This window comes from Trichoderma reesei (assembly GCF_000167675.1).
Source record: "Trichoderma reesei QM6a unplaced genomic scaffold TRIREscaffold_2, whole genome shotgun sequence".
Lineage (NCBI taxonomy): Eukaryota > Fungi > Ascomycota > Sordariomycetes > Hypocreales > Hypocreaceae > Trichoderma > Trichoderma reesei.
Genome location: NW_006711149.1, coordinates 1,464,950 through 1,486,688, shown reverse-complemented (window position 1 = coordinate 1,486,688; position 21,739 = coordinate 1,464,950). Strand labels below are relative to the sequence as shown.

At 54.8% G+C, this 21,739-nt stretch overlaps 7 protein-coding genes across 7 annotated transcripts; 2 read left to right on the top strand and 5 right to left on the bottom strand.

Moving 5' to 3' along the window:
* Positions 1-1,080: 1,080 nt before the first annotated feature.
* Positions 1,081-2,015, bottom strand: TRIREDRAFT_103866 (uncharacterized protein; the record flags this gene model as incomplete). Its single annotated transcript, XM_006962132.1, has 2 exons — positions 1,081-1,094; positions 1,196-2,015. 2 exons carry the CDS (start codon positions 2,013-2,015, stop codon positions 1,081-1,083), a joined length of 834 nt encoding a protein of 277 aa, XP_006962194.1.
* Positions 2,016-3,520: 1,505 nt separating this feature from the next.
* TRIREDRAFT_103865 (uncharacterized protein) lies at positions 3,521-3,859 on the bottom strand (the record flags this gene model as incomplete). Its single annotated transcript, XM_006962131.1, has 1 exon — positions 3,521-3,859. One exon carries the CDS (start codon positions 3,857-3,859, stop codon positions 3,521-3,523), a length of 339 nt encoding a protein of 112 aa, XP_006962193.1.
* A 906-nt stretch (positions 3,860-4,765) lies between these two features.
* On the top strand, positions 4,766-6,193 carry TRIREDRAFT_55868 (serine/threonine phosphatase; the record flags this gene model as incomplete). The annotated part of the gene is made up of 5 exons (XM_006962351.1): positions 4,766-4,972; positions 5,059-5,149; positions 5,219-5,465; positions 5,655-6,035; positions 6,121-6,193. Coding segments are annotated over 5 exons (999 nt in total), but the record flags the coding sequence as incomplete, so codon positions are not given.
* Positions 6,194-7,586: 1,393 nt separating this feature from the next.
* TRIREDRAFT_103863 (uncharacterized protein) lies at positions 7,587-8,322 on the top strand (the record flags this gene model as incomplete). Its single annotated transcript, XM_006962350.1, has 2 exons — positions 7,587-8,194; positions 8,292-8,322. The coding sequence occupies 2 exons, from the start codon at positions 7,587-7,589 to the stop codon at positions 8,320-8,322; spliced, it is 639 nt and encodes a 212-aa protein (XP_006962412.1).
* Positions 8,323-9,683: 1,361 nt separating this feature from the next.
* Positions 9,684-10,557, bottom strand: TRIREDRAFT_72183 (cyanovirin-n domain-containing protein; the record flags this gene model as incomplete). The annotated part of the gene is made up of 3 exons (XM_006962130.1): positions 9,684-9,766; positions 9,841-9,974; positions 10,109-10,557. 3 exons carry the CDS (start codon positions 10,555-10,557, stop codon positions 9,684-9,686), a joined length of 666 nt encoding a protein of 221 aa, XP_006962192.1.
* Positions 10,558-12,907: 2,350 nt separating this feature from the next.
* TRIREDRAFT_103861 (uncharacterized protein) lies at positions 12,908-15,303 on the bottom strand (the record flags this gene model as incomplete). Its single annotated transcript, XM_006962129.1, has 3 exons — positions 12,908-13,438; positions 13,511-15,075; positions 15,168-15,303. The coding sequence occupies 3 exons, from the start codon at positions 15,301-15,303 to the stop codon at positions 12,908-12,910; spliced, it is 2,232 nt and encodes a 743-aa protein (XP_006962191.1).
* A 4,505-nt stretch (positions 15,304-19,808) lies between these two features.
* TRIREDRAFT_55508 (uncharacterized protein) lies at positions 19,809-21,377 on the bottom strand (the record flags this gene model as incomplete). The annotated part of the gene is made up of 3 exons (XM_006962128.1): positions 19,809-20,676; positions 20,744-21,203; positions 21,275-21,377. The coding sequence occupies 3 exons, from the start codon at positions 21,375-21,377 to the stop codon at positions 19,809-19,811; spliced, it is 1,431 nt and encodes a 476-aa protein (XP_006962190.1).
* Positions 21,378-21,739: the final 362 nt, after the last annotated feature.

Genomic DNA, 21,739 nt, shown 5'->3' with positions numbered 1-21,739 from the left:
TACCAATCCCGCTGCGCAAACGCCTCAGGCAACCGCTGCGAAAAGACAATCGAAACACTCACCTCGCACGAAAAATGCCCCAAGTGCAACCCCGACGACCGCCACAGGGAAATTTCCGACCTGTACGCCACGTATGGCAATGAACTGGCCAAGTTGGCGGAGCTGGCGAGAAGGGTAGATTGTCAGACGATGGTGGTGCAGCTGGAGGGGATTCGGAGAGGGCTTGCGGAGGAGAGGATCAGGGCGTTGGCGGAGGTGCAGGAGAGGATTGAGGGGGAGGCGGTGGCGAGGAGGAGGGTGGAGGAGGAGGTGGTTAGGGAGTCTGGTTGGTGAGGTTTTCTCGTGTGTGTGTGTGTGTGTGTGTGTGTGTGTGTGTGTGAAGTCTGTTGAGGTTTTTGGTTTTGTTGGAGATGTGTGATGGCTTTGGTTTTGTGGTATTCGCCTTGAATTGCGCACGTACGAGTGTCGTGACTGCAAATTGTGTCTTGAGAGACCGTGGGCCGGGTCTGATTAGGCGTTCTTCATTTAAACCGTCTTCATCTATTTCAATTTTCCATGATGTCGTATCAAGAGGGAACATGGGAATGGCACGGTACTTGTTGTAAGCAGAATTGATCACGCACATTTGGCTTTGGGGGTAACAAACAGATGCTTCAGTTGATACTGAGATTCGCTATATGCGTATCCAAACAGCAAGACATCCGTGGGGCTGATACTCGTCAAACGATCTGGGTCCTTGAGTGACTTGACCATTGATCAATACTTGCTATCGATCCTCAGCTTGTACACGGTATGCGTAGGTGATTACATAGGGGCCGTGTTTAGCCTGGTGAAAGTCTCCTTATCTAACAGCACAGTATCAGGCGATACAAGTGGTCAAGCTTGCCTGAAGGCTAGGTGATTTCATCACTGCGTGAGCACACAAGGTTACTGACAATTCTGTATTTCTTTCCAAATCGTTGTCATGATTCTACATCACTATGCCCGAGATCAACCGTGTCCCTATTCAATCCTCATGCCATTCTCATCTCAAGCATCCTTTTTACCCAAATTACTCACCACACATATCCTCGCATCCTTCTACGCGTTGATAACTAAATAACGAACCAAACATTAGCACTTATTCCTAATCCAAAACACCAAAGCAAATCACCAGTCACCAAAGCAAAGGAGGGGTTCTAAGATGAACACATACCAACATTGAGCCCAGAGCTCTTGAACCCCTGATTCAGCACAACGACAATATCCTTCCCGCCCACCATCTGCAGGTCCTTCATCGTCTGCAGGGACACAATCTGCGCGAGCAGGGAAATCTGGTCGCCCGCGCTCAGCTTGTCAATGGCGCCGGCGTCGAGGACCCCGTCGAGACCGAGCTGGGAGAGGGCGCCGCTGATGAAGGAGCCGAGGCCGTTATCATTGTTGTTGTTGTTGTTGTTATTCTTGTTGCCCTTGTTCTTGTTTCCGTTGCCTCTGCCGTTGCCTTTGCCATTGTTGTTACCGTCACCTTTGCCGTCACCTTTGCCGTTGCCTTTGCCCTTGCCCTTGCCGTTGTCGCCTGCAGTTCCGTTGCCGATGGCCACGGATCCAGTCTCCAGAGCCGGAGGCGCCGTAGTTGTAGCAGCTTCCGTCGTGGTGGCAGCCTCGGTGGCCGCAGCAGTGGTCGTAGCAGCCTCTGTGGCAACGGCCTCAGTAGTGGCGGCAACCTCGGTGGCAGCAGCGGCAGTAGTAGTGGCGGCAGCGGCAGTAGTGGTGGTAGCAGCGGCAGCATCGTCAGCCTTCTTTTCAGTAGGCGCGGGAACTTCCTGCATGACATCGGGCTGCGCGGCAGGAGGGGGAGCGGCCGTGTTGGCGTTGAGGGGGACCAGATTCCGGGCTCCAAGGCCGTGGATGGCGTGGCCGAAGAGGGAGCGGGTGTCGCGGGCCTTGTGGACGGCGGTGTCCTTGGTGAAAGGCTGGGTTGGCATAGCCGATGAGAGGCCAGCGGCCGCGAGGAGGAGAATTGAAGAAGGCTTCATCTTGAATTTTGTGTATAAGAGTCTTAAGAAATGGATAGACGAAAAAGGGTAGAGAATAGTAAAGGAGGAATAGGCTGATCAAGCAGTAAGTGAAGCGAAATCAAATGGAAACAGAGCACAGCTCTTGTTCGGGAAAAGAAAGAAGAATGAATTGTCAAGGTGAGTGAAGCCCAGCGACCCTGAAGAAGAAGAGAAGAGAAGAGAACCGAGAAAGGTAGAGGGAGGGCAGGGCATGATATACACCCTCGTGGAGAGAGCATCACACTCGGAGGATGCCGTAGACAAGCTTTCTGGGGTGTCCATCTTCGTCCAGGGTTTGGGAAAGCTTAGCGATGCCAAATGGGGGGGCTGTGGCTTGTGTGAGGCTCATGTTCTGAGACCGGATGTGGTGATATCCAGGAGGCTACTTTGGCTGGAGAGGGAGAGGGAGCCCCTGGTCTGGGAGTGGTACGCTGACTGTGGTGTCATGGTTGATGTCCGGTGATGGTCATGAGAGCTAGGTATCTTCTGTGAGCTGTTAGTGGCGTATCAAGAGGACTGAATAGGCTCGCGGGTCGTATATCCATGTGCATAGCTTGCCTGTACGGTAAGGCGTGAGCAAGTCTCATGAGTCGAGCACAATCAACTCGAAACGCGAATCGTTCCCAGAAAAGACCGCCCAGCAAACACTAAGCCCAAGTATCGCAACATGACGCCTTTAGGCGACGAGAATGCCTAAACAGTAGTAAACTGGTTAGTGTGGCAGTAGACGCTGGATGGTGAAGGTGAGGCCGTCGCAGAAGTGAAAACAGGTAGCTGAATATGGCAAGGGGGGGTTTGCTGTCTGTCCGGGGTTAAACAAGTCGAGACACGCGGGGCCGGTTTCATGTTGGCGATTCTCCGACGCGAGATCGACCGGCAACGAGCAAAGCCGCAGGATCCAGAAGAGCCTGGATGGCGGTAAATAGAGGCTGTGAGTGGGTGGTTTTCCTTTGGTGACGATGCCGTGCGGGTTGAGTCGCGCCAATGCGTCACGACGTATGGGCTTGAGGGCTGGTTGTGATGAGCATAGAAAGTTGATGAACCACGCGGAGCTGTGGATGGAAGTTGCTTGACTCGAGCGTTGCAGACAGGGTTTTCATTAAGGTTGCCAGTAGATTGCTCGCTAAAACGAAGCCAAGATGCGATGTGTCTCGAGGAAGTATGTGATTGACGCCGGGGTTGTCTCTCTGTGGTTTCAGTCACTGCTGGGGTGGTGATGCCTGCAAGTTGGCAGCAATGGATGGCGTCCACGAGGCAAAGGTTCGTTTGTTGAGGCCCTAAATCACTGTTGAGCAGATCGAGAGACGACAATGAAGGCAGACGGCCCTCTTGTGTATCTTCATCCTCTCCCCAACCCATCCCAGCCTTGTCCAGCCTTGTCGAGGTCCTCATCTTTCCCATCCACCATGCACTCACGTAACCATCTGCGAACTCGAATTTTGCAAAGTTGACCTTTTTTCTTTCTTTTCTTCTGTGGTATCAAGTCATCTGTTCTCCCTCGTCCTATCCGTGGCATGGAACCCAAGCCACTCCCCCAACATGCCTCCCGGCTTCGGCACCGGACACTCCCTCGTCACGCGCTCAATCTCGTCGTCCGCCGCCTGGCCAAACTGCACCAGCCCGTCCTTTGCTTCGGCATCCCTCCTCCTCCATCGCTTCCGGCGGCCGTTTTCGTCAATGATGATGTCGCCGTCGGCGTACTTTGTGCGCGGCACCGGGCAGGGCAGCAGGTGCGGCAGCGCAACGACGAAGAAGCTGGCGACGAGCGTCGTGGCAAAGAGCGACGAGGTCATGCGCGACCGGGGGTGAAGATGCGGCGGCATGGCGGAAGCGAATCCCCTCGGGCTTTTTGTCAGGGGGATTGGTTGACTGTGGTGGTGAGGGTCGTGGTGGTGGTGGTTGATGCTGCAAGACGCTCAACCTGTTAGCTGTGCCCCTCCAGCTTCGTGATGCCCATACTATGTATCGACACGCAGGTGCCCTATAGCTTCATGTAACGCCGAGTACATGTATCGAGCACGACTCACCTGGTAGTTGTCGCATGATCCTCCAGAACCCACGATGCGCATCCAATTGTGCTCCTACAAGCACCGCATGGCCCGCTGGAACCGGGCTCTCGACAAGCTGCCAGCAGAAAAAGGCGCCTGGCACGATCGGCACTTGACGTTCGATGATTGCGCGGGCGCTGATTGGCTGCGCTGTTAGTGGGATGAGCAGCAGCTTCTCGGAGCGCGGCACAACGTAGTTCCTCTACTAGTACTAGCTTTGTCGCTGTAAGAGTTCAACCTACAGACTGCGGGAGTCAAAAACCCGCTAAATCTCAGCTCCCACGATCCCGGGCTTTAGGCCTGCAGAGCGCTAAAGCAGCCGCTGGAGTTTGCTGGAATACAGCGATCACAGCGGCCGTGCTAGAGCCAACGAGGCTAAGCGGCATGCCACTTTCGATGCACCCCGAGGCAGCGCAAGTCTCAACCTCTTTTGGCCGCAGCACCTCGTGAGAAACGCGATAAGCCTCGAGTTCAGTTTTCCCATCTCCAGCCTGTGTCTTGTCGCCTCGCGTGACTCTGCCAGCTCCCACCAGGCGGCGATTCCTGTGGGCTCCAGCAGACTCGCCTCTCTCGCGACATGTCATAGCCATCTGTTGCGCCTCTCCGACAATCGCATCAGCTCGACCGGCGCTCCTCCGTGCGGCGTCTCTCTCTCTCTCTCTCTTTCTCTGCCGTCCCATCATGAGCGACCTCGACAAGTCAGTATTCATCCCATGCCAGCCGCTGGCCCACGACTCGCTGCGCCTGCTAACTGCCGCCTGTAGAGCGATCGCGCAACTGCGCTCATGCCGTCCCATCCCAGAGGACCAAGTTCGAGAGCTCTGCCATCGCGCCAGAGAGCTTCTTATTGAGGAGGGCAACGTCGTCACCGTGACGGCGCCGGTAACAGTCAGTCCATCGACATACACACACACACACACAAACACGCACACCGAGAGACACGGATGCTTACCAGATGCGCCTTGCAACGATAGATATGCGGCGATATCCATGGCCAGTTCCACGACCTCATGGAGCTGTTCCGCGTCGGCGGCGATGTGCCCGACACAAACTACCTCTTCATGGGTATGCTGCTCCTCACGACGCCGACCTCATCCTCCGTCGCCACCATGTCTGCTGACGTCTCGTGCTTAGGTGACTTTGTCGACCGTGGCTTCTACTCCCTCGAATCATTCCTCCTCCTCCTCTGCCTCAAAGTTCGATACCCAGACCGCATGACGCTCATCCGCGGCAACCACGAGTCCCGCCAGATCACGACCGTGTACGGCTTCTATGACGAGTGCCTGCGCAAGTACGGCAGCGCAAACGTGTGGCGCTATTGCTGCGACGTTTTCGACTACCTCGCCCTCGGCGCCATCGTCCTGGGCGCCTCCAGCACGCTGTCTCCCGGCTCGCCAGAGGACGACGACACCGAGATCGAAGTGTGCGACCAGGCAGGCTCCATCATCAGCAGGTTCCCCCGTCAGCCCCGTCCGAGTTCGCCCCTAGACAAGCTCGATGCCCCCAGCAAAGGCACACCGGACAAGACCGGCCCGCCGGGCTCAGGGGCGTCCGGATCCAGCAGCGGAAGCGTAGGGAACCCCACGGGGGCGATTCTCTGCGTGCACGGCGGACTCAGCCCGCTGGTGGACACGGTGGACAAGATTCGGCTCATCGACCGGAAGCAAGAAGTGCCCCACGAGGGCGCCATGTGTGACCTGCTGTGGTCCGATCCGGACGAGATTGACGGCTGGGGCCTCTCGCCGCGCGGCGCCGGGTTCCTCTTTGGCGCCGACATCGTCAAGGTCTTCAACCATCGCAACGATCTCAGCCTCATTGCCCGCGCGCACCAGCTTGTCATGGAAGGTTTTAAGGAAATGTTTGATGCTTCCATCGTCACCGTCTGGTCCGCGCCCAACTACTGCTACCGCTGCGGCAACGTCGCCGCCGTGCTGGAGCTCACCGAGGACGAGTCGGGCACGGGCATCTTCCAGAGGACGAACGGCGACGTCGGCCGCAGCTCAGGCGGTGTCGTCGAGTCGAGGAGCGGGCCAAAGTACGGGCCTGCGCGGCGGTACCGCGTGTTCCAGGCTGCGCCGCAGGACTCGCGGGGGATGCCTGCCAAGAAGCCGGTGGCGGATTACTTTCTGTGAAAGGGGGGGGGATTTTTTCGGTCTTGGTTTAGGTCGTCTGGCGAGTCTTCTTTCAGAGCAGCCCTTGTTGCTTTTCCGCAGGTGCGCTGTTATAGTGTCATGGTTCTTGGTCCTGTACAAGAGTAAGAGAAAAGCTATAATCTTTGGTTTAGGAGGGCCAACATGTCTGGCAACGAGTTATTGTTTTGGCGTATGGGGATTATGAAGAATACAATACATACCACGGTAGATGCCACAAAGACGGGCTTCTTTCACACTTCATCTCGTTTGCGTCAAGGTCGCCGTCTCATTTCACCTGTTGACAATGGGCTTCTTATAGCTCACAATGTGTGGGCCAAATTCAGCGTAGAGCGGAACCAACTAGGAGAAATGGGCAATGAGAAAGGGGGGGGAATGCCGTGTGCCTTTTTAAGGGTAACGTCCATGAGATCGCTGCATGTAGAGAGAAAACAAGACAAGGACGATTGTCTTTTTGATGCAGGGACCATTGGATTGTTTGCCACTAGTATTCGCCTTTGGAAGCACTGCCTATGAGGAGACAACTTCATATCATCAAAGTTTGTTTCCTGGGCATCACACAATTGCTCACATCGTCCTTTAATAGAAAAAATACATGTATCGCCCCTATCGGATATCGGAAGGACGTGAGCATTCTAAATATCACGGCTTTGATCGTAATGACGCGATATACTCCTCCCACCGAAGCCTTTACTCGATAGCTCGGATTCCGTGGGCTCAACAGAATGTTCGTTGCAGAGACTGGCCAGCGTATAGATACACCAGGTTTCGTCTCGTGCCTGTGGTTCATATTCGGGTTCTTCAAGAAGGCGGCCATCCGATTTTGTCAACATCTCAAGTTTACAAACACAGAGTAGGGTGTTGGCAAGGGAGTAGTAGTCTATGGATATGGTTGGTTTACAGTAAATATGTATAAAGAGACCTGTACCTAGTATTACTACCTAGGTAGCACCGTAGAGGGAGTAGCAGAGCATGTCGATATCTGCCTCTACATTGAGCAGTAGCAGTAGTGAGTAGATAGATAGATCTGGATGGTACTACTGAGGTGTTGATCTGTGATGGCGAGGAGGCTGGAGAACTGCTTTTGATAAGCAATATGAAGGTGAAGAAGATCCATAAGCTCGTGTGCTGGCGACACAGTGAATTGACATTCCAGCCCTGCCGGGCTGTCAACAGCTGGCACACAATTTTCTCCACGTCTAGGTATATATTGGTGCGTTTGCCATGTTGCCCTGTTTCCTCTCGTCGTTTTTTTCTTTTCTTTTTTCTTTCTTCTCGTCAACTCACTCTCTACTCTCGAGAATTAGGCCACTCTACAAGCAACAAGACCTCAACTTGACATACCTTACGACATGGGCCAAGAATTCTCATCCCTAGATCTCTCGGCCCCAGATATCATTTCAGAGAATTCCTCTGGCGAACCGGGCACCATCAAGACAATAACCAGGACAATCACCCGAGACGATGTCATGGACGAAATGAAGCCCATCCTCCGGCGTCTCAGCGATGACGAATGGACGCCAGAGCTGTCCGCCGACATTTCAGCTGTCCTGACCCCCTACAAGCTCAAGGTGATGCCGCCGCGCTCCAAGACTGTGCTCGCGAAATGGATAAACGAGCAAGAGGACCAAAAGTACCTCCAGTGGCTCAAGAACGCCTCGGATGACTTGCTCTCCGTCACTTGGAGTGAGACGAAGTGGATTCCTGGCGTCAAAGTCTGGTCCCGTTGGCATCCCGCCAACCTCTTCTTGAACATGTTGGAGGAGGAGGCGGACGACTTTAGTCCTGAGCAGAAGAAGTTGGTCCAGGATCATGTCAAGGATGTCAAGAGATCCCTCCAGCGCGAGAAGGAGCGCGAGCCCGAGCAATTCGAGCAGCTCGCCACCAGTGTGCTGAAGGCAATTGAGAAGATGGAGGACAAGATGACGGAGCGTCTCGACGCCGTTCAAGACGAGGTTCGGTAAGCACCGCATCGCCTTTCGGGGATTTCTTTGCTCTCGACTTAACCGGGCTGTGTAGATCATGTAACAAACCATCGGGCTAATTCTGGTTTACAGGATGTTCATCTCGATGACGAAGTCGCCGTGACGGGCAGAGGGGCACGTGGTTTGGGGGCGTTGGACCTGCAAATAGGCGTCTCTTCGCTGGATTCGTGAGAGCAAGGGTGAGATTGTCTGCTCATTGGAGTCATGCAGGAGCGTTGCAGCAACATTTGTCGATACAAGGAGACTCTTTGGCTTTCGGGCTATGCTCACTACCTTAGATAGTCTTGACATATATCTCGTCTACCTTAGTAGAACGTATTCTTGAGCATCGCTGAAACTTATTCCGTTCCTTGATACTCGTGCTACTCTCGACCTCGCACCTATCAGTAAGGTAATCAAGGGATCGGATCTCTCTCTACCTACTTTACTGGTCATTGTTACGTACTTGAGCAATTCACACTTCATCGATTTTCGATTGCCCTGCTGTCCGCTTCTAAAGAGGCTCACGCGGCCGAGGTTCCAAAACAAGATGAGGCTCTGGCGAATCACGAAAATAAACATCCATCAGTTAAGATAAATTTTCCCACGTTAAACCTGATAACAGTATCTAGGTATTAACCTAATTATTCCATGACTCGAGCATAATCTCCAGGCGTGCCTTGCCCAGTGGACGAGTGAAGAGAAGGATGGGTGTCTTGGTAGACTTGCAGCACATCTTTGCGTCATAGATGTATAAGTGGGTAAGTAGATTCATATAGGTCTAGTAGAAGGACGTTAAAAGACGAGGTACTCGAAACGGCTTTCACAATGAAAGGTGTCTTGACACCTCAGACATCCCGATATCAGCACTACCGGCTGTCATCCAGCAAGGCCCCCCCTTATCCTTACCCTAGATCCCCCTGTCAAGTCACTGCCCAATTTTCAACTTCTTCTGCAATCCATAAAAAAGAAGCAATCTTCCTTCCATCTCCATCTTTCATCCTTGTTGCATGCATCTATATGCAAAAAGAAAAAAAAAAGAAACAGTCAAAACATTCTCACCCAAGATACCATCAAACTAGCCCAATTCACGCAACTCTCTTCACAAAACCTTCCAAGATGGCATTTACTCAAATCGCCGAGTCCTCCCTCAGCCCGTATCTGCAGCAGACTTAAACCGAATCCCCCCAGAAGAAGAAAGGTCAAAGTTTTTGGCCTGAGAGCACACGAAGAACATAAATGCGACGAGTCGGGAACGGGATATCATTGATCAATGGAACAGTGAAGAATTCAATTAACAAGACGATGTTATCGATCCCCAGAAATCAGATCTATATAGATCAATCGAGCTTCCATTTGTACTCTTCATATGTACGGCCAAGGCTGGCACCTCCCAGTATCATATCAGTCTATCCATTTCTCATGTACAATCCTCATCCCTTTTCTTATACCTAGGTAAAGAAAGCCTCTAAAACTATCCTCACTCTACAAGAGGGGGCTCTTGTCACCAGTGCGGTCACCGCAGACAAAGCGCCCATCAACCAGCTTGACAGCCCCCGAAGTATCAACTGCCACACATTAGCATTTTGCCCCCTCTAATTGCCATCAAGAAGAATTGAACACAAAAGAAGCCAGAACTTACCGCGGTCGCCCATCTCCAGGTAAGTAAACTTGGGAATGCGCTTCCAGTCGAGGCAGTTGCACTTGAGGTTGATTTCCGCGCCGCCGGGGACGGTGTCGATGGTGCACGGCCTGCACGAGGCATCGAAGCCACCACTTTTTCATTCACAGGATTAAATCAGCATATGCATCACCCCAACTTGCCAACTTTCAAGTCGTAAACGGACAATTGAAAGAGAGAGTTATGGTGAGAGAGTGAGGGGTGAGGAAAAAGAATGGAAAAGACTCACTCGGGCAGATACTGCAACTTGCCGCCCACGTTGGTGATGCACTCATTCAGGTTGATGCTCGTCTTCCACCACTCGCCCTTGTTGTTGGTGCACTTTCCCTCGAGGGTGGTCTTGCCAACTTTGCCGTTGCCACCGAGGGTGATTTGCTCGCACGTCGTTCCATCGTCGTTGGCAGGAGCAGCGGGGGCAGACTTGTTGTTGTCAGTGTTAGTGCTGTTGTTGTTGTTGTTGTCGTTGTCGTGAGAGAGGCGATTGAAGCCAGGGAGATGGAGGGGATGAGGAAGAGGAGGAGGAGGAGGAGGAAAAGGAGGAGAGGGATGTATTACCGCGACGGCTGGGACGTGACGAGCCACGACGGGGGTCGGCGTGATGACGGGGAGGTATTTGTTTGCGGGAACGGCAACGGCGGTGGACGCCAGGGTGAGGAGGAGGACGGAGAGAGACTTCATGATGGAGGATATGAGTGTCAAATCGATCTTGTTTGGTGGTTTTGTGCCGTTTGTCTGGTGGGTTCGAGATGAAAGCTGTTTTCCCAGTGGCAGAAAAAAAAAACGGTTTAAATAGTGATTGACATGAGCAAAGGAGAAAGGGAAATAAACGACGACAAACGACGACGACAAAAGGAATGACAGGCTTCCCCGTAATTTAATAGCCCGAGCCCACGAGGATCCCCAGTCCAGTCCAGTCACTGGGCCTCACACACAGACACCCCCCAGAATTCGAGAATGAAGAAGAAGAGGAAGAAGAAGAAACAAGTACAGTTGGGGTGGAGCAAACAAGTTTCCGAGAAAACCAAGACATGCATGCAGCACGAGGAAACGGGGGGGAGGAAAGACAGTGCGGTGGCAGCTGGTCCGGGTCAGCTGTCCAAGCCTAAAGACAACGAACGCCCCCACGAGAACCAAAAATCTCGAGGAAAAAAAAAAAAACGCAAGTACCGTATGAACAAGGACCTGGCCTGTAAACGAGATTGAGATTGACGAATGGGGGATATGGGATGAACAGTCGGGTGGGCAAAGTTTGAAAAAGGGGAGGGAGGGTGGAAGAAAAAGAAGAGAATCCGTGCGTGCAGCTATCCTGACTCTCTGACCTCTCCGCTCAACGTGCGTCAAAAACCCCAGGTCCTAGTTTCATGGACTCTGCGTCCTCTCTGTTTTTCTGGTGAAACGTGAGGAGAAAGTCGGGTTAGCCTTCTCTCTATTTGAGTTGCGATGCAGTCATATATCGCAATACTAACACACTGGCGAGAATAGAGTTGGTTTTTAAAGAGGCGATGGTCTAGACCAGTCTTGATGCTCTCTGCTTTGAGAGAACAATGTCGGCCATCAATGGTGCTGCGAGGCCTTGATGCCGATGCCAAGGAGGGGGGGCAAAGAACGATTAAAACGCACGGATGGGATTGGGGATGGAGGTTAGGTATCTTATCATTCGATTGATTGATGGAAGCTGTTGAGGCGGGGAGATTGGATGACTCTTGTTTGCATGCGGTCAAGAATGGTTATATTGTCAAAGAGTCAACAATGTGACGTGTTTCGCCGAGATGCTTTATCCAAGCGAGGCTTGTCTGCTTGATAATCGAAACTCGTCAATAACCTAAGTAAATAACTTAACCTTCATATGTACCAAGATAGCGGTGAAGACACTAGATATCCTCGAAGGAAAGCGCGATATCGCGATGCCTTCCTTTCTTTGACGACTTGCCTCAGGCATCACATACCTACTACTACCGACCTGCTCAGGTACTCAATACTACAACAAGCCAACATCTCCAATCTCACCATCCAACGCAAACAAAGGCTTCACTTTACCATTCAAGTGCCTCACCATCATCACCTTGGGAAATTACTCGACCCCTTCCTCCCCAACCAACGCCTATTGTCGTTGGCCAACCTCATCACCCCGATACCACCTGATCCGTGCCCGTGGTTCGCCTCACTAGCCTCACCTCTTCTCCATTCAGCCCACGTGGACGCACCGTCTCTTCCGAACCAACAACACATATAAACCGAGAAGGCGTCGCTCATTTCATCTCACGGAATCACAAAGAAGCACCGACCCCAAAATCTTGAACATGTCATCTTGATATCAGTAACTATGGACTTGATCTTCCTGGCCAACACATAATCGTTCCATGACGTCTCAGTCCCCTCATCGGGTCATATAGACTTGCCTTCCTGCCATCGTAATCTTCAACATGAGTGCTGTCCAACTCTGCAGCTTCGTCACATCCCGTGGGATCGAGTGGTAAAGTGAAAAGGTAAAAGAAAAAGGGGGAGTGTAAAAGGGGTCAAGAAGAAGTGAAGAGATAGAATACAAGTCAGCCATTGGCCGGGCTCAAGTCCTGCTTGTAACAGTGTCACACACGCCCTCTCAACATGACCCGGTGTTGGGCCACCTGCCACCGCACCGCAGTCCAAAGTACGTACAACAGGTGAGAGCGAGGCTAAGCCTTTGCGTATGTGAATGGTATATACACAGGTCAAATGAAAATGCTGAGATCAGCCGTATAGAATGATGAAGAGAAGAGAGAAAATAGAAAACCATTATCGACAACACATGAGAAACAAGAGAAAATAAAGGCCGTAAGGCAGAAACCAAGTCAGCCGGCAGATGGAAAAGTGAAATGGAATCTCACATCCCCAGTCTGCCGCCGAGATGCTTGCTTTGCGCGTAGATACCTCTCAAAAACGCCCAGCACCGCCCCTTTTTACCCAGATGTTGCGTCGACGCCCAAAAATCTGTGCGCAAGGCCAATACGCGGATGGCAAATGTACAATGATCTGCGCCTTGACTATCCGATCAATAGGCCTGGCCGGGAACAGGCTTCCTGCCGATGGACCCTGCTGAAGGTCCCGACGGAGAGTCTGTCGGTGACGATGCGGGCGACGACGAGTTGGGGTTCAATGGGCTGGAAACCGGAGGGCTTCCGCGTTGGCTCATTCCGCTGGGGCTCTGGGGGCGGCTGGTGGGAGGTCCCTGGAACTTTGGCCCGGGGCTCATCGGGCGGCCCATGGGCGACTGCGGTCGGCTTCCGTTGGCGTTCATCCTCGGACCGGCAGGCGAGGCGGGGCGCGATCCGGGGCCAGGTCCCATCCTGGGAGCTCCATTGGGAGTGCCGTTGGGACCGCGCATGCCCTGGGGCGTCATTGGGCGCTGGCCTTGGGGAGTCATCGGTCGCTGGCCAGTGGGAGAGTTGGTTCCGCGAGGGGGACCGCCGGCTGCCGGGACGGGAGGACGTCCCTGGGGCGGGCGAGGCTTCACTGGACGGGTAGATAGACACGTGCGAGGGACAACACCCTGTCGGGACCTATCCAGACGGATGACAAGCGCCTGATTTTTCATGTGAGGTTAGCAAATGCTGGAGCAGTGATGACGTAAAAGAAGAACAAGAAAAGTACTCACCCAGCCATCGTCATATTCGTGGAGGAGGCGCACCAGGTCGCCGGCCTTGAGCTCCAATTCGTCCTCGAGAGTGGGCTTGAAATCCAGTTGCACGCGGTGGACAGTCGAGTTGGCAGGGCCACCGGCCGCGGCAATGGCGGCGGCACCAGGCGAAGGCGCAGCGCCAGGGACGGGAGAGGCTGACGAGGCGCTGTAGTCGGTACCCACGGGGCTTGGGGGAACCGTGTCGAGGTTGGTGGTCACGGTCAGGTCAACAGGAGCCTTGGAGTTCTGGTTTCGGATTGACGTCTTGCGAGTCAGCGTCGCGGCTCCAGCAGCAACGACCGCGGCCGTGGTGGCCACAGCCGCAGTAGCCACCGCAGCCTCTCCAGCCTTCGACACTTCCGGGGTCGGCGCCTTGTCGCTCATGGACGCGACGGTGGGCGAGTAGGGCTTGTACGTGGGCGTGGGACGAGCGGCGGGAGGGTCCTGGACAGGAGAGGGAACACGCTCGGCTTGCTGGCCAAAGGGATTCGCAGGGTTGTTGCTCTGGCTGGTGTCGGGTCGATCCGCAGCATTGCCAGTCACAGCAACACCGACGGCGGCAGCCTCGGCTCCCGCGGCGGCCTGCTTCTCGAGGTCCCAGCCGAATTGGGAGGCGGGCCGGAGGCTGATGCGCGGCGCAATCGGGTTTGTACGGACCATCTCCTCGACAGGTTCAACAGGCTCGAGAGGCTCGGGTGACGGTGCTGGAGAGATCTCGGGAGTAAGTGCGCGTGCAACGGGCTTTGGTTCAGCCACCGCAATTGGCTGGTGGTGGACGGCAGCTCCGGCGGCCGTAGCAGCAGGAACGGCAGCAGCAGCAGGAGCAGGAGCAGGAGCAGGAGCAGGAGCAGGAGCAGGAGCAGGAGCAGGAGCAGCAGGAGGAGGCGTCGCTTGGGCCTTTTCATCGTCACCTGAAAGCTCTTCGCGCTCAGCCTGCTTTCTGCGGCGGCTGACGAGGAAGAAGATGAGCAATCCCAGAACGAGGACACCACCAAGCACACCCAGGGCAATTCCCGCCTTGGCGCCGGCGCTGGTGCCGGAGCTGGAGCTGGAGTCGCTGACGCTGCTGGGGGATGACGCCGCGGCCGGGTCCAGAGTGGCCGAGGCAGAGGGGCTGTGAGCTCGATTGCCGTCGACAGCCACCGTTGTCGGCGACGAGCCGTGCGTGGGGGAACCGGTAGCCTTGGCGAGATCATCGACGGAGGAGGAGGGGCTCTGCTGAGGAGAGGAAATGGCGCTGGGCACGGCAGAGCTCTCCTTGGGCGCCTTTGCTTCCTGGCTCGGGGTCGGCGTCGGCTTGGGGGATTCCTTGGGAGTGGGAGTCTCCTTGGGCGTCTCTTTCGGGCTTGGCTTGGGCGTCTCCTTGGGGGATTCCTTTGGGGTGGGCGTCTCCTTGACCTCGGGCTTCTTGCTAGGGGTAGGTTCAGGCTTTGGAGTCTCCTTGGCCGGGGGTGTCGAGTGGATGGTCACGTAACCACCAATTGGGCCAGAAAAGGTCGGCTTCATGGTCTTGTAGACGACCTGAACCACGGTGGACTGCTCTAGGAGGGAGTCAGCATGTCAAGCAGGTAACACAAGTCTGGATGGAATAAGCCCTCGGGCCATCCGAGTCAAAGAGCCATTAGGTACTTACCTCTCTCGACATTGTTGGCCTGAACCTTGGGGCTCTGTCGATGAGGCTCGTCGTCGGGATTGACGCCATTGATGATGTTCTCGATGTCGTCGATAATGTCTCGGTGACGGTGGAAGTGCCGGTGAGAGTTGGGCATCTTGTCCAGAGTGTCGCTGCAGACACGGTGAGGCGGGATGTCCGGGGTATCAAGGAAGGAAGAAGAGGAAAGAGTTTTGGCTTCACGAGCAGAAAACGTCGTGAGTGGTCGCCGCAGCCTCTGGATATATTGGCGACTGAGTTGCAAAGTCGAACGAGGCTGGGGGGAAAGTCGCCGTCTGGAACGCGGACGGCAGCAATTGGAGGGAGAACGAAGGTGGTGACTATTGAGTCAAGGAGCGTGTCCTTCGACGGCGGGGAGAGACAAATTGTCTCGGGAATGCTGATGCTGAGGGAAATGAGGGAACCACGGCCAGCTGAAGTCGAGGCGCAAGACGACGGAACAATGCTAGGCCCCGGTTTGACTCAAGATTAAATGACTGGTGAGATGATGCAAATGGCAGCGCGAGATGAGCCAGAGAGAGTGAACAAAGACTCGACCAGACAGAGGAGTCGAGGTGCTTGACGGCTGCGCTGCTGAAAAGAATGGCTTGGATCGCAAGGCGAAATCAATCAATCAACGAATGAATGAATGGACGGACTGAGCGCAGCTCTCGAGGGGAACTGACGCAGAGCCCAGGCTGCACAATCGCTCGCTAGCAGAGGCGATGCTGTGTGGTGGTGAGAGGCGGAGGAAAAGGAAGGAAAAAAAAAGAGGAGAGGCGAGAGGAAGCGAGCGAGCGGCAGCTGGGGAAGAACCTGGGCGGGCCACCTCAGTTCAAGGTCGAGGTGTCCAGGGCAGGGTTCCGTGAGTACATACGAGGTACTGGTACCTGGCCGCGCTGCTGGGCTGCCCCCATCTGGACGAGGCCCTGGCAGCCGTGCAAGCGCCCAACATGAGCGTTGCGAGAGGCGGGCTGGCTGGAGCGAATCACCAGCCGAGGCCACAGCTGGCAGGCACTCCACTACAGAGGTGCCGGCGGAGCAGCTGCAGCAGCTCGAGAGGCGGCTTTGTACCGGTACTTGGCAGTTACTGGCAGCGGGAACACGAGATTTGATGCTGTGCATTCGTGCACGGCAGCGGGCTGTCAAGAGCTGCTGCATGACCGACAGTCGAGCCTCCAGTCGATTTGACACAGCTGGTACCAGTACTCCTATGATAAATGCTAATAGTACGGGTATGAGTACCAACGGCGCATTAGACGCCGATTGACCCCTCCCTGTCACCACAAGCAGCCCATATGAGGATCAGCGCCGTTGTCGACCAAACAAGCAAACTTGAACCGTCGGTACAGTAGCTTCCAGCTGCCCAGTTGGCCCAGCTTCTCCCTCCAAGCTCACCTCAGTACCTAGACTCCAGCCTGCAAAAGCTCTCTCCACAGGCCTGGAAGCCCGCCAGGATCCGCACAGGGGACCGGCGACCCCCTGGCTCAGGCACCGCGGCGCCGCCATTGGCTGCTGGCCCCCCCTGGCAGGATGCGCTAATCCAGGAACCGCAGCCACTGAATGCAGCAGCGGATGCTGTCATTGGCCCGTGCGGCGGCGGCCTGCGCGCTGCTTGGCTCCCAGTTCGTCACTCGGACCCCGGGCCCTGCCTGCATAGGTTTGCATGAATCCCTGCCCTGCCCTGCCCTGTCTGTCTGCTTGACTTTTTGCTCTCAGAAACAACGCAGCCAAGACGAGAGATCCATGCAGGTACTGTACAGATACCGAAGCACAAGCAGAAGCAGAACTTACTTGTGATGCCAGGGGTGCAAGTCAAGGTGCGCCATGCCGCATCCATCATGGCGTTATCGAGCCCTTTGCCGCCTTCTCCCTGGCTCGTCTCCCCTTGCAATATCCGCCGCAGCCCACGACGGGACCATCGGATCACAGTCGTGCTGTTCTGTTCTGCTCTGTCGAACGAGGTTTCGCTCTTTGTGCTGTTTGTTAACTCGAGACAACGGCCTGCAGGTATCATTACTCGACGGGCAGCAGTTGCGTGACGGTGGACCTGGTAGCTGTACTCGGGCTTCAGCAGGTTGCGATAATGCGCTGCTCCCCTGCTTCGTCCCAACGAGGATGGATGGATGGATGGGTGGCTTCAGATTTGTCAACTGGCGCAACGATTTCGAATCAGTACTACTGTACTGTACAGTGTTAAGCACCCAGACCAACGCAGAGTCATCCGGATATTGCTCACTGCTGCAGAGAAGTCCATTACCACTCCCTCCCGGGCACAGATACACCAACCAGCACGCAGTGATCCAGCATCCAACATCCGCCCCAGACGACCACAACGGCATCTTGCTCGTTTTCCCCTCCCCCGGAGCGCTCCCGTCTCGTATCCTCGCCCTCTTCTGCCTCAGACCAGCTCTCCCATCTTCAATCCCTACCATGACCTCACTCACCTTCTTTTTCGCTTTGCCCGTCTCGACTAAACACCACCAGCATTCTACTCGCTCCCGAGCTAGCCAGGATTCATGAAACAGTCCCCTTCCGCCTTGGCGTGCAAGCTGCGTCGTGACAGTGGTGCTTCCTATGCAGCCCTGGCAAGTACGCCATTTTTCTCTCTCTACTGTATTAGTATCCCTTCTTTTCTTCAAAGGCCATATGTAGGTAGGTACCTACTACTAGTATCCCCTCTTGCACCCGTCTTGTTCGGCACTCGCAAAAAGGGGAAACCTCTGCGACGACGAAAAGAAGCTTATAGAACATCCAAGGGACATGCGAGCCAAATTCGCGCCACATCCGGTCACCTTAAGCGCTCACTCACCTCCCCTGGACTAACATCCAAGGCTGAATCAAGCCATCGCACGCATCACAACGAAGCCAACACTTACACACTCTCCGGCATCCTCCCTCAAAAAAACACTCAATGCTAGTATTACTACCCGTCTCGCTCTCTCTGCCCATTTCGCTTCTCGGGCCGGAGGTCACCCAGAAAACGAAACAAAGACACACACCCTCGTTCTTCCTGCGGGGGCAGATCGGACGAGTGCATGCAAATATACCAGAAAAGGGGACCGTGCAATCCCATCCCCTTCCAACACCACCCCCGAAGAGACAGGCGATTCCCTCTCGCGCACACGCTCTTTTTGGCAATTCGCGCGTGGAGGGCGGGAATAGGCGCTTTTTTTTTTCTTCATCCTTCCCGGCTCTCGCTAAGGATTCGACAATGTACATACTAGTATCTGCTGCTCAGCCCATGCAATATCTAGTACACTCGGTCTACCTAGGTAAGGTATCAATCCTTGCTGCAGAAGAAATGCCACGTTTTACTCGCCGCAGTGCGGTGCGGCCACAGTCAATTCTGCATACCTTAGGTACGTACAACAAGAGTCCTGTAGGAACAAAACAGGAAACAGTCCTGCTCGGTCAGCCCATCACTTCAGCCGCAATCAAGGATCGAAACAAACAACCCCCCCCCCTGGGGGCCCTTGGCTTACAAGCTCCATGCCGTGTGTCGTGTCGGTGTGTCTCAGAGCAATGAATCCCCGTCAGGATCCAAGGCTGGCCCTTGCCCGTCCCGTCGTCCCGCGCCTCATGCATCAGTTGCATCTCAGGCCATCCGCAAAGGAAGGACCTATGTCATGATGTACATACGTAAATGAATGTTGTCTGTTTGCTATAGATAGTTTGTGTGGTTTGATGATACGTACATAGGCGGCTGTTCCGTTGCCCTTGAGCACCAAAGCGTTTCTACGTACATGTCAGGGTTCAATGGCTGTCTGCATGGAATCCCAGCAAATCTACACGAGTCCAGCTGTCAGAAAAGCAGGCATCTCCGCCTCGTCTTACCACAACTCCGTACCTCTCTTCGAGTAAAGTATCCCCATCTTCCAGAACAAAACACACAAAGATCCCTCCTATAACTCGCCATACCCGATGCCCAAAGCCCTGTGCCTGTTGCAGCTTTCTCCCTTTGCAAACATGTGCACGGCCGTCAAGCTCCATATCGGCGGCCTCTTCCATCGTTGTCCTCGAATCCAGCCCATCCACGGCCTCTTCCGCCGTCTCAACTACAGGTAAACGAAATAGCCATGTATCAGTCACGGGCATCTTTGCTCGCCGTTTCCCGCACAGGGCTTCTTCTTCTAGCTTCCTCCCTCCCTGCTTCTCACATCCAGAAATAGCCCCGACTTCAAAGACTTGTCTCTGGTCAATGAAACCTGAATAGCGGCGTCGTACTTTGTCGAGATTTGCCTTCAGACTAGATCTCCAAACCCATCATCTTACCAGTCATTCATTTGCAGACTCAAGGATTTTTTTTAGAGTATCATTAATCACTTGTCTCGAGTCGTCAATCTGCATGTTCGCTCTGCTCCGTCTATGCTGCTCATACATCGCCCAGATACATATACATACATACATACATACATATACTTCGTACACGACAAGTGTATCTACCCATGATGTCCTCCCGTCCATCTAAGCGAACAAGATACTCAAACAAGTAAAGAAAAAAATGCCGCTCAGGGTATTCGAAACAAGAGCAAAGACAGCCACACTCCCAAGTACATACCTACACAACCTCTTCACTCCTCCCACAACCAAAGAGCATTCACTGAGAAGAAACAAAAAAAATCACATCGAATCCTCCATCTGCCGACTCCTCGTCTTCGTCCAGCTATCCTTGTCCTCCTTCCCGCCCTGGCTCTCCAAGCCAAGGCCCCTCTCAACCCACTCCTTGCTCTCCATGTGGCTCAGCCGGCTCAGCGCCCGCGCAAACGCAAAGGCCTCCTCCTCGCCCGCAAACAGGCCCGTGTCCTTGAGCTTCTCGACGTTGTGCTCCATGTTCTCCAGGACATGCCGCGTCGCGTCCTTGTTGTCCGCGGCACTGTTGCTCTGGTTCGCCTGCAGCAGCGTCTCGGCGACCTCGTCCCGCGAGACAAAGAGCTCGGCAAGGGGCTTCTCCGTCGTGAGCACCAGCTTCGCGTTGCCCTCGTACACGGCATCGATAAAGGTGATAAAGCGCCGCGCCAGGTCCCGTTCGCGGATCGTCATGGCCGGCACGTCGGTCACGATGAAGGCGTCGTACTTGCGCACCAGCTCGAGGTAGTCCGCCGCAGACTTGGGCTTCCGGATGAGCTCGTCAAAGGTGAACCACGCGCAGCGCCCGCTGACGCGCGGCACAAAGATCTCGCGGCCCCAGACCTTTTGCACTTCCGAGTGCGGCGCAAAGTTGTCCGGGTCGCCCAGGAAGCGGAACCACTTCTCCGCGTGCGACGCCGCGTGCTGGTCCAGCGCCGTGTGGTAAACACCCGACGGCGGCCGCGGGATCTTACGGTAGTCGGTTGGGGAGTCGAGGTTGATGACGTGCAGTCGGTTCTTGAGCAGCGTGATTGCGGGGATGAAAGACTCCCGCTGGATGCCGTTCTTGTAGAGGTCGTCTGGGTGCCGGTTTGACGTCGTCACCAGGACCACGCCGTGAGACATGAGGCATTCTAGTAGCCTTGTGATCGCCTTGTCAGCACTCATGGCAAGCATGAAGTCGGAGTCTCCAGGAGAGGAGAACCTACCTCCGCAGAATCATGGCATCTGCCACATCCGTACACTGAAACTCATCAAAGCACAGCACATTCCCCTGCTCGGCAATGTCCGCCGCCACAAACGGCACGGCGTCAATATGGCTTCCATGCTGCATCTTCAGCTTGTGCAACCTCTTGTGGACATCCTGCATAAAGTTGTGAAAGTGTATCCTCGTCTTGGACCTGACCGAGCTCGGCAGGGTCTCGTAAAAGAGGTCCATGAGCATCGTCTTGCCGCTGCCCACGTCGCCGTAGAGGTACAGGCCCCGGGGCAGGTTCTCGGGAATGTCCTTGATCGTAGCCCTCCTGCTGACGCCGCCGCCGCCGCCGAAGAGCGAGGATAAGACGGACTTTTTGGCGGGCTTGAGGTCGTCGAGGCTGGGGTGGACGACGGGGGGCGCGCGGTAGTTGCGCAGCTCATTGTGCAGGTGCTGCAAGTTCTCAATGATGCCTATGGGCAACCCAGTCAGTACGTGTCCTCGGGAAAAGCTCGCCGTCGAGTTCAAATTTGGGGAGGCTCACCTCGTTGATGCTCGTCGTTGCGCAGAATCCCAGCCTCCACCCGCCGGTCATACTCCTCCAGCGGCCCCCAGCTCTCGACCGCCCGGTCGGACACCGTCGCCATCGCCCTCCTCGTCGCCAAAGACCCCAAGCACGTCCATTCCTCGTCTCTCGTCCCGGGCAACCTCCTGATGCCGCCGTTCAGCCCTGCTCTCATGACCATCCGCTGTGCCGACTGCACCCGAAACGCCCTGGCAAATCGTCGGCTCCTGGCGCAACACGCCGGCGACGAGCTCAGCCGGCTCAGCGGCCGCGCACCTCCTCTCATTGTCTCTCAATCTTGCCGATGCCTTTTGCTCTCGCGATGAAGTCCGTCTATTGCTTTTGACAGATCTTGTGGAGAATGCGGTAAGTCAAAGGGAGTGTGCGCTGGAAGGGAAAAAACAAAGCGAGAGAAGAACAACGGGATTTGTAGTAGAAGAACCT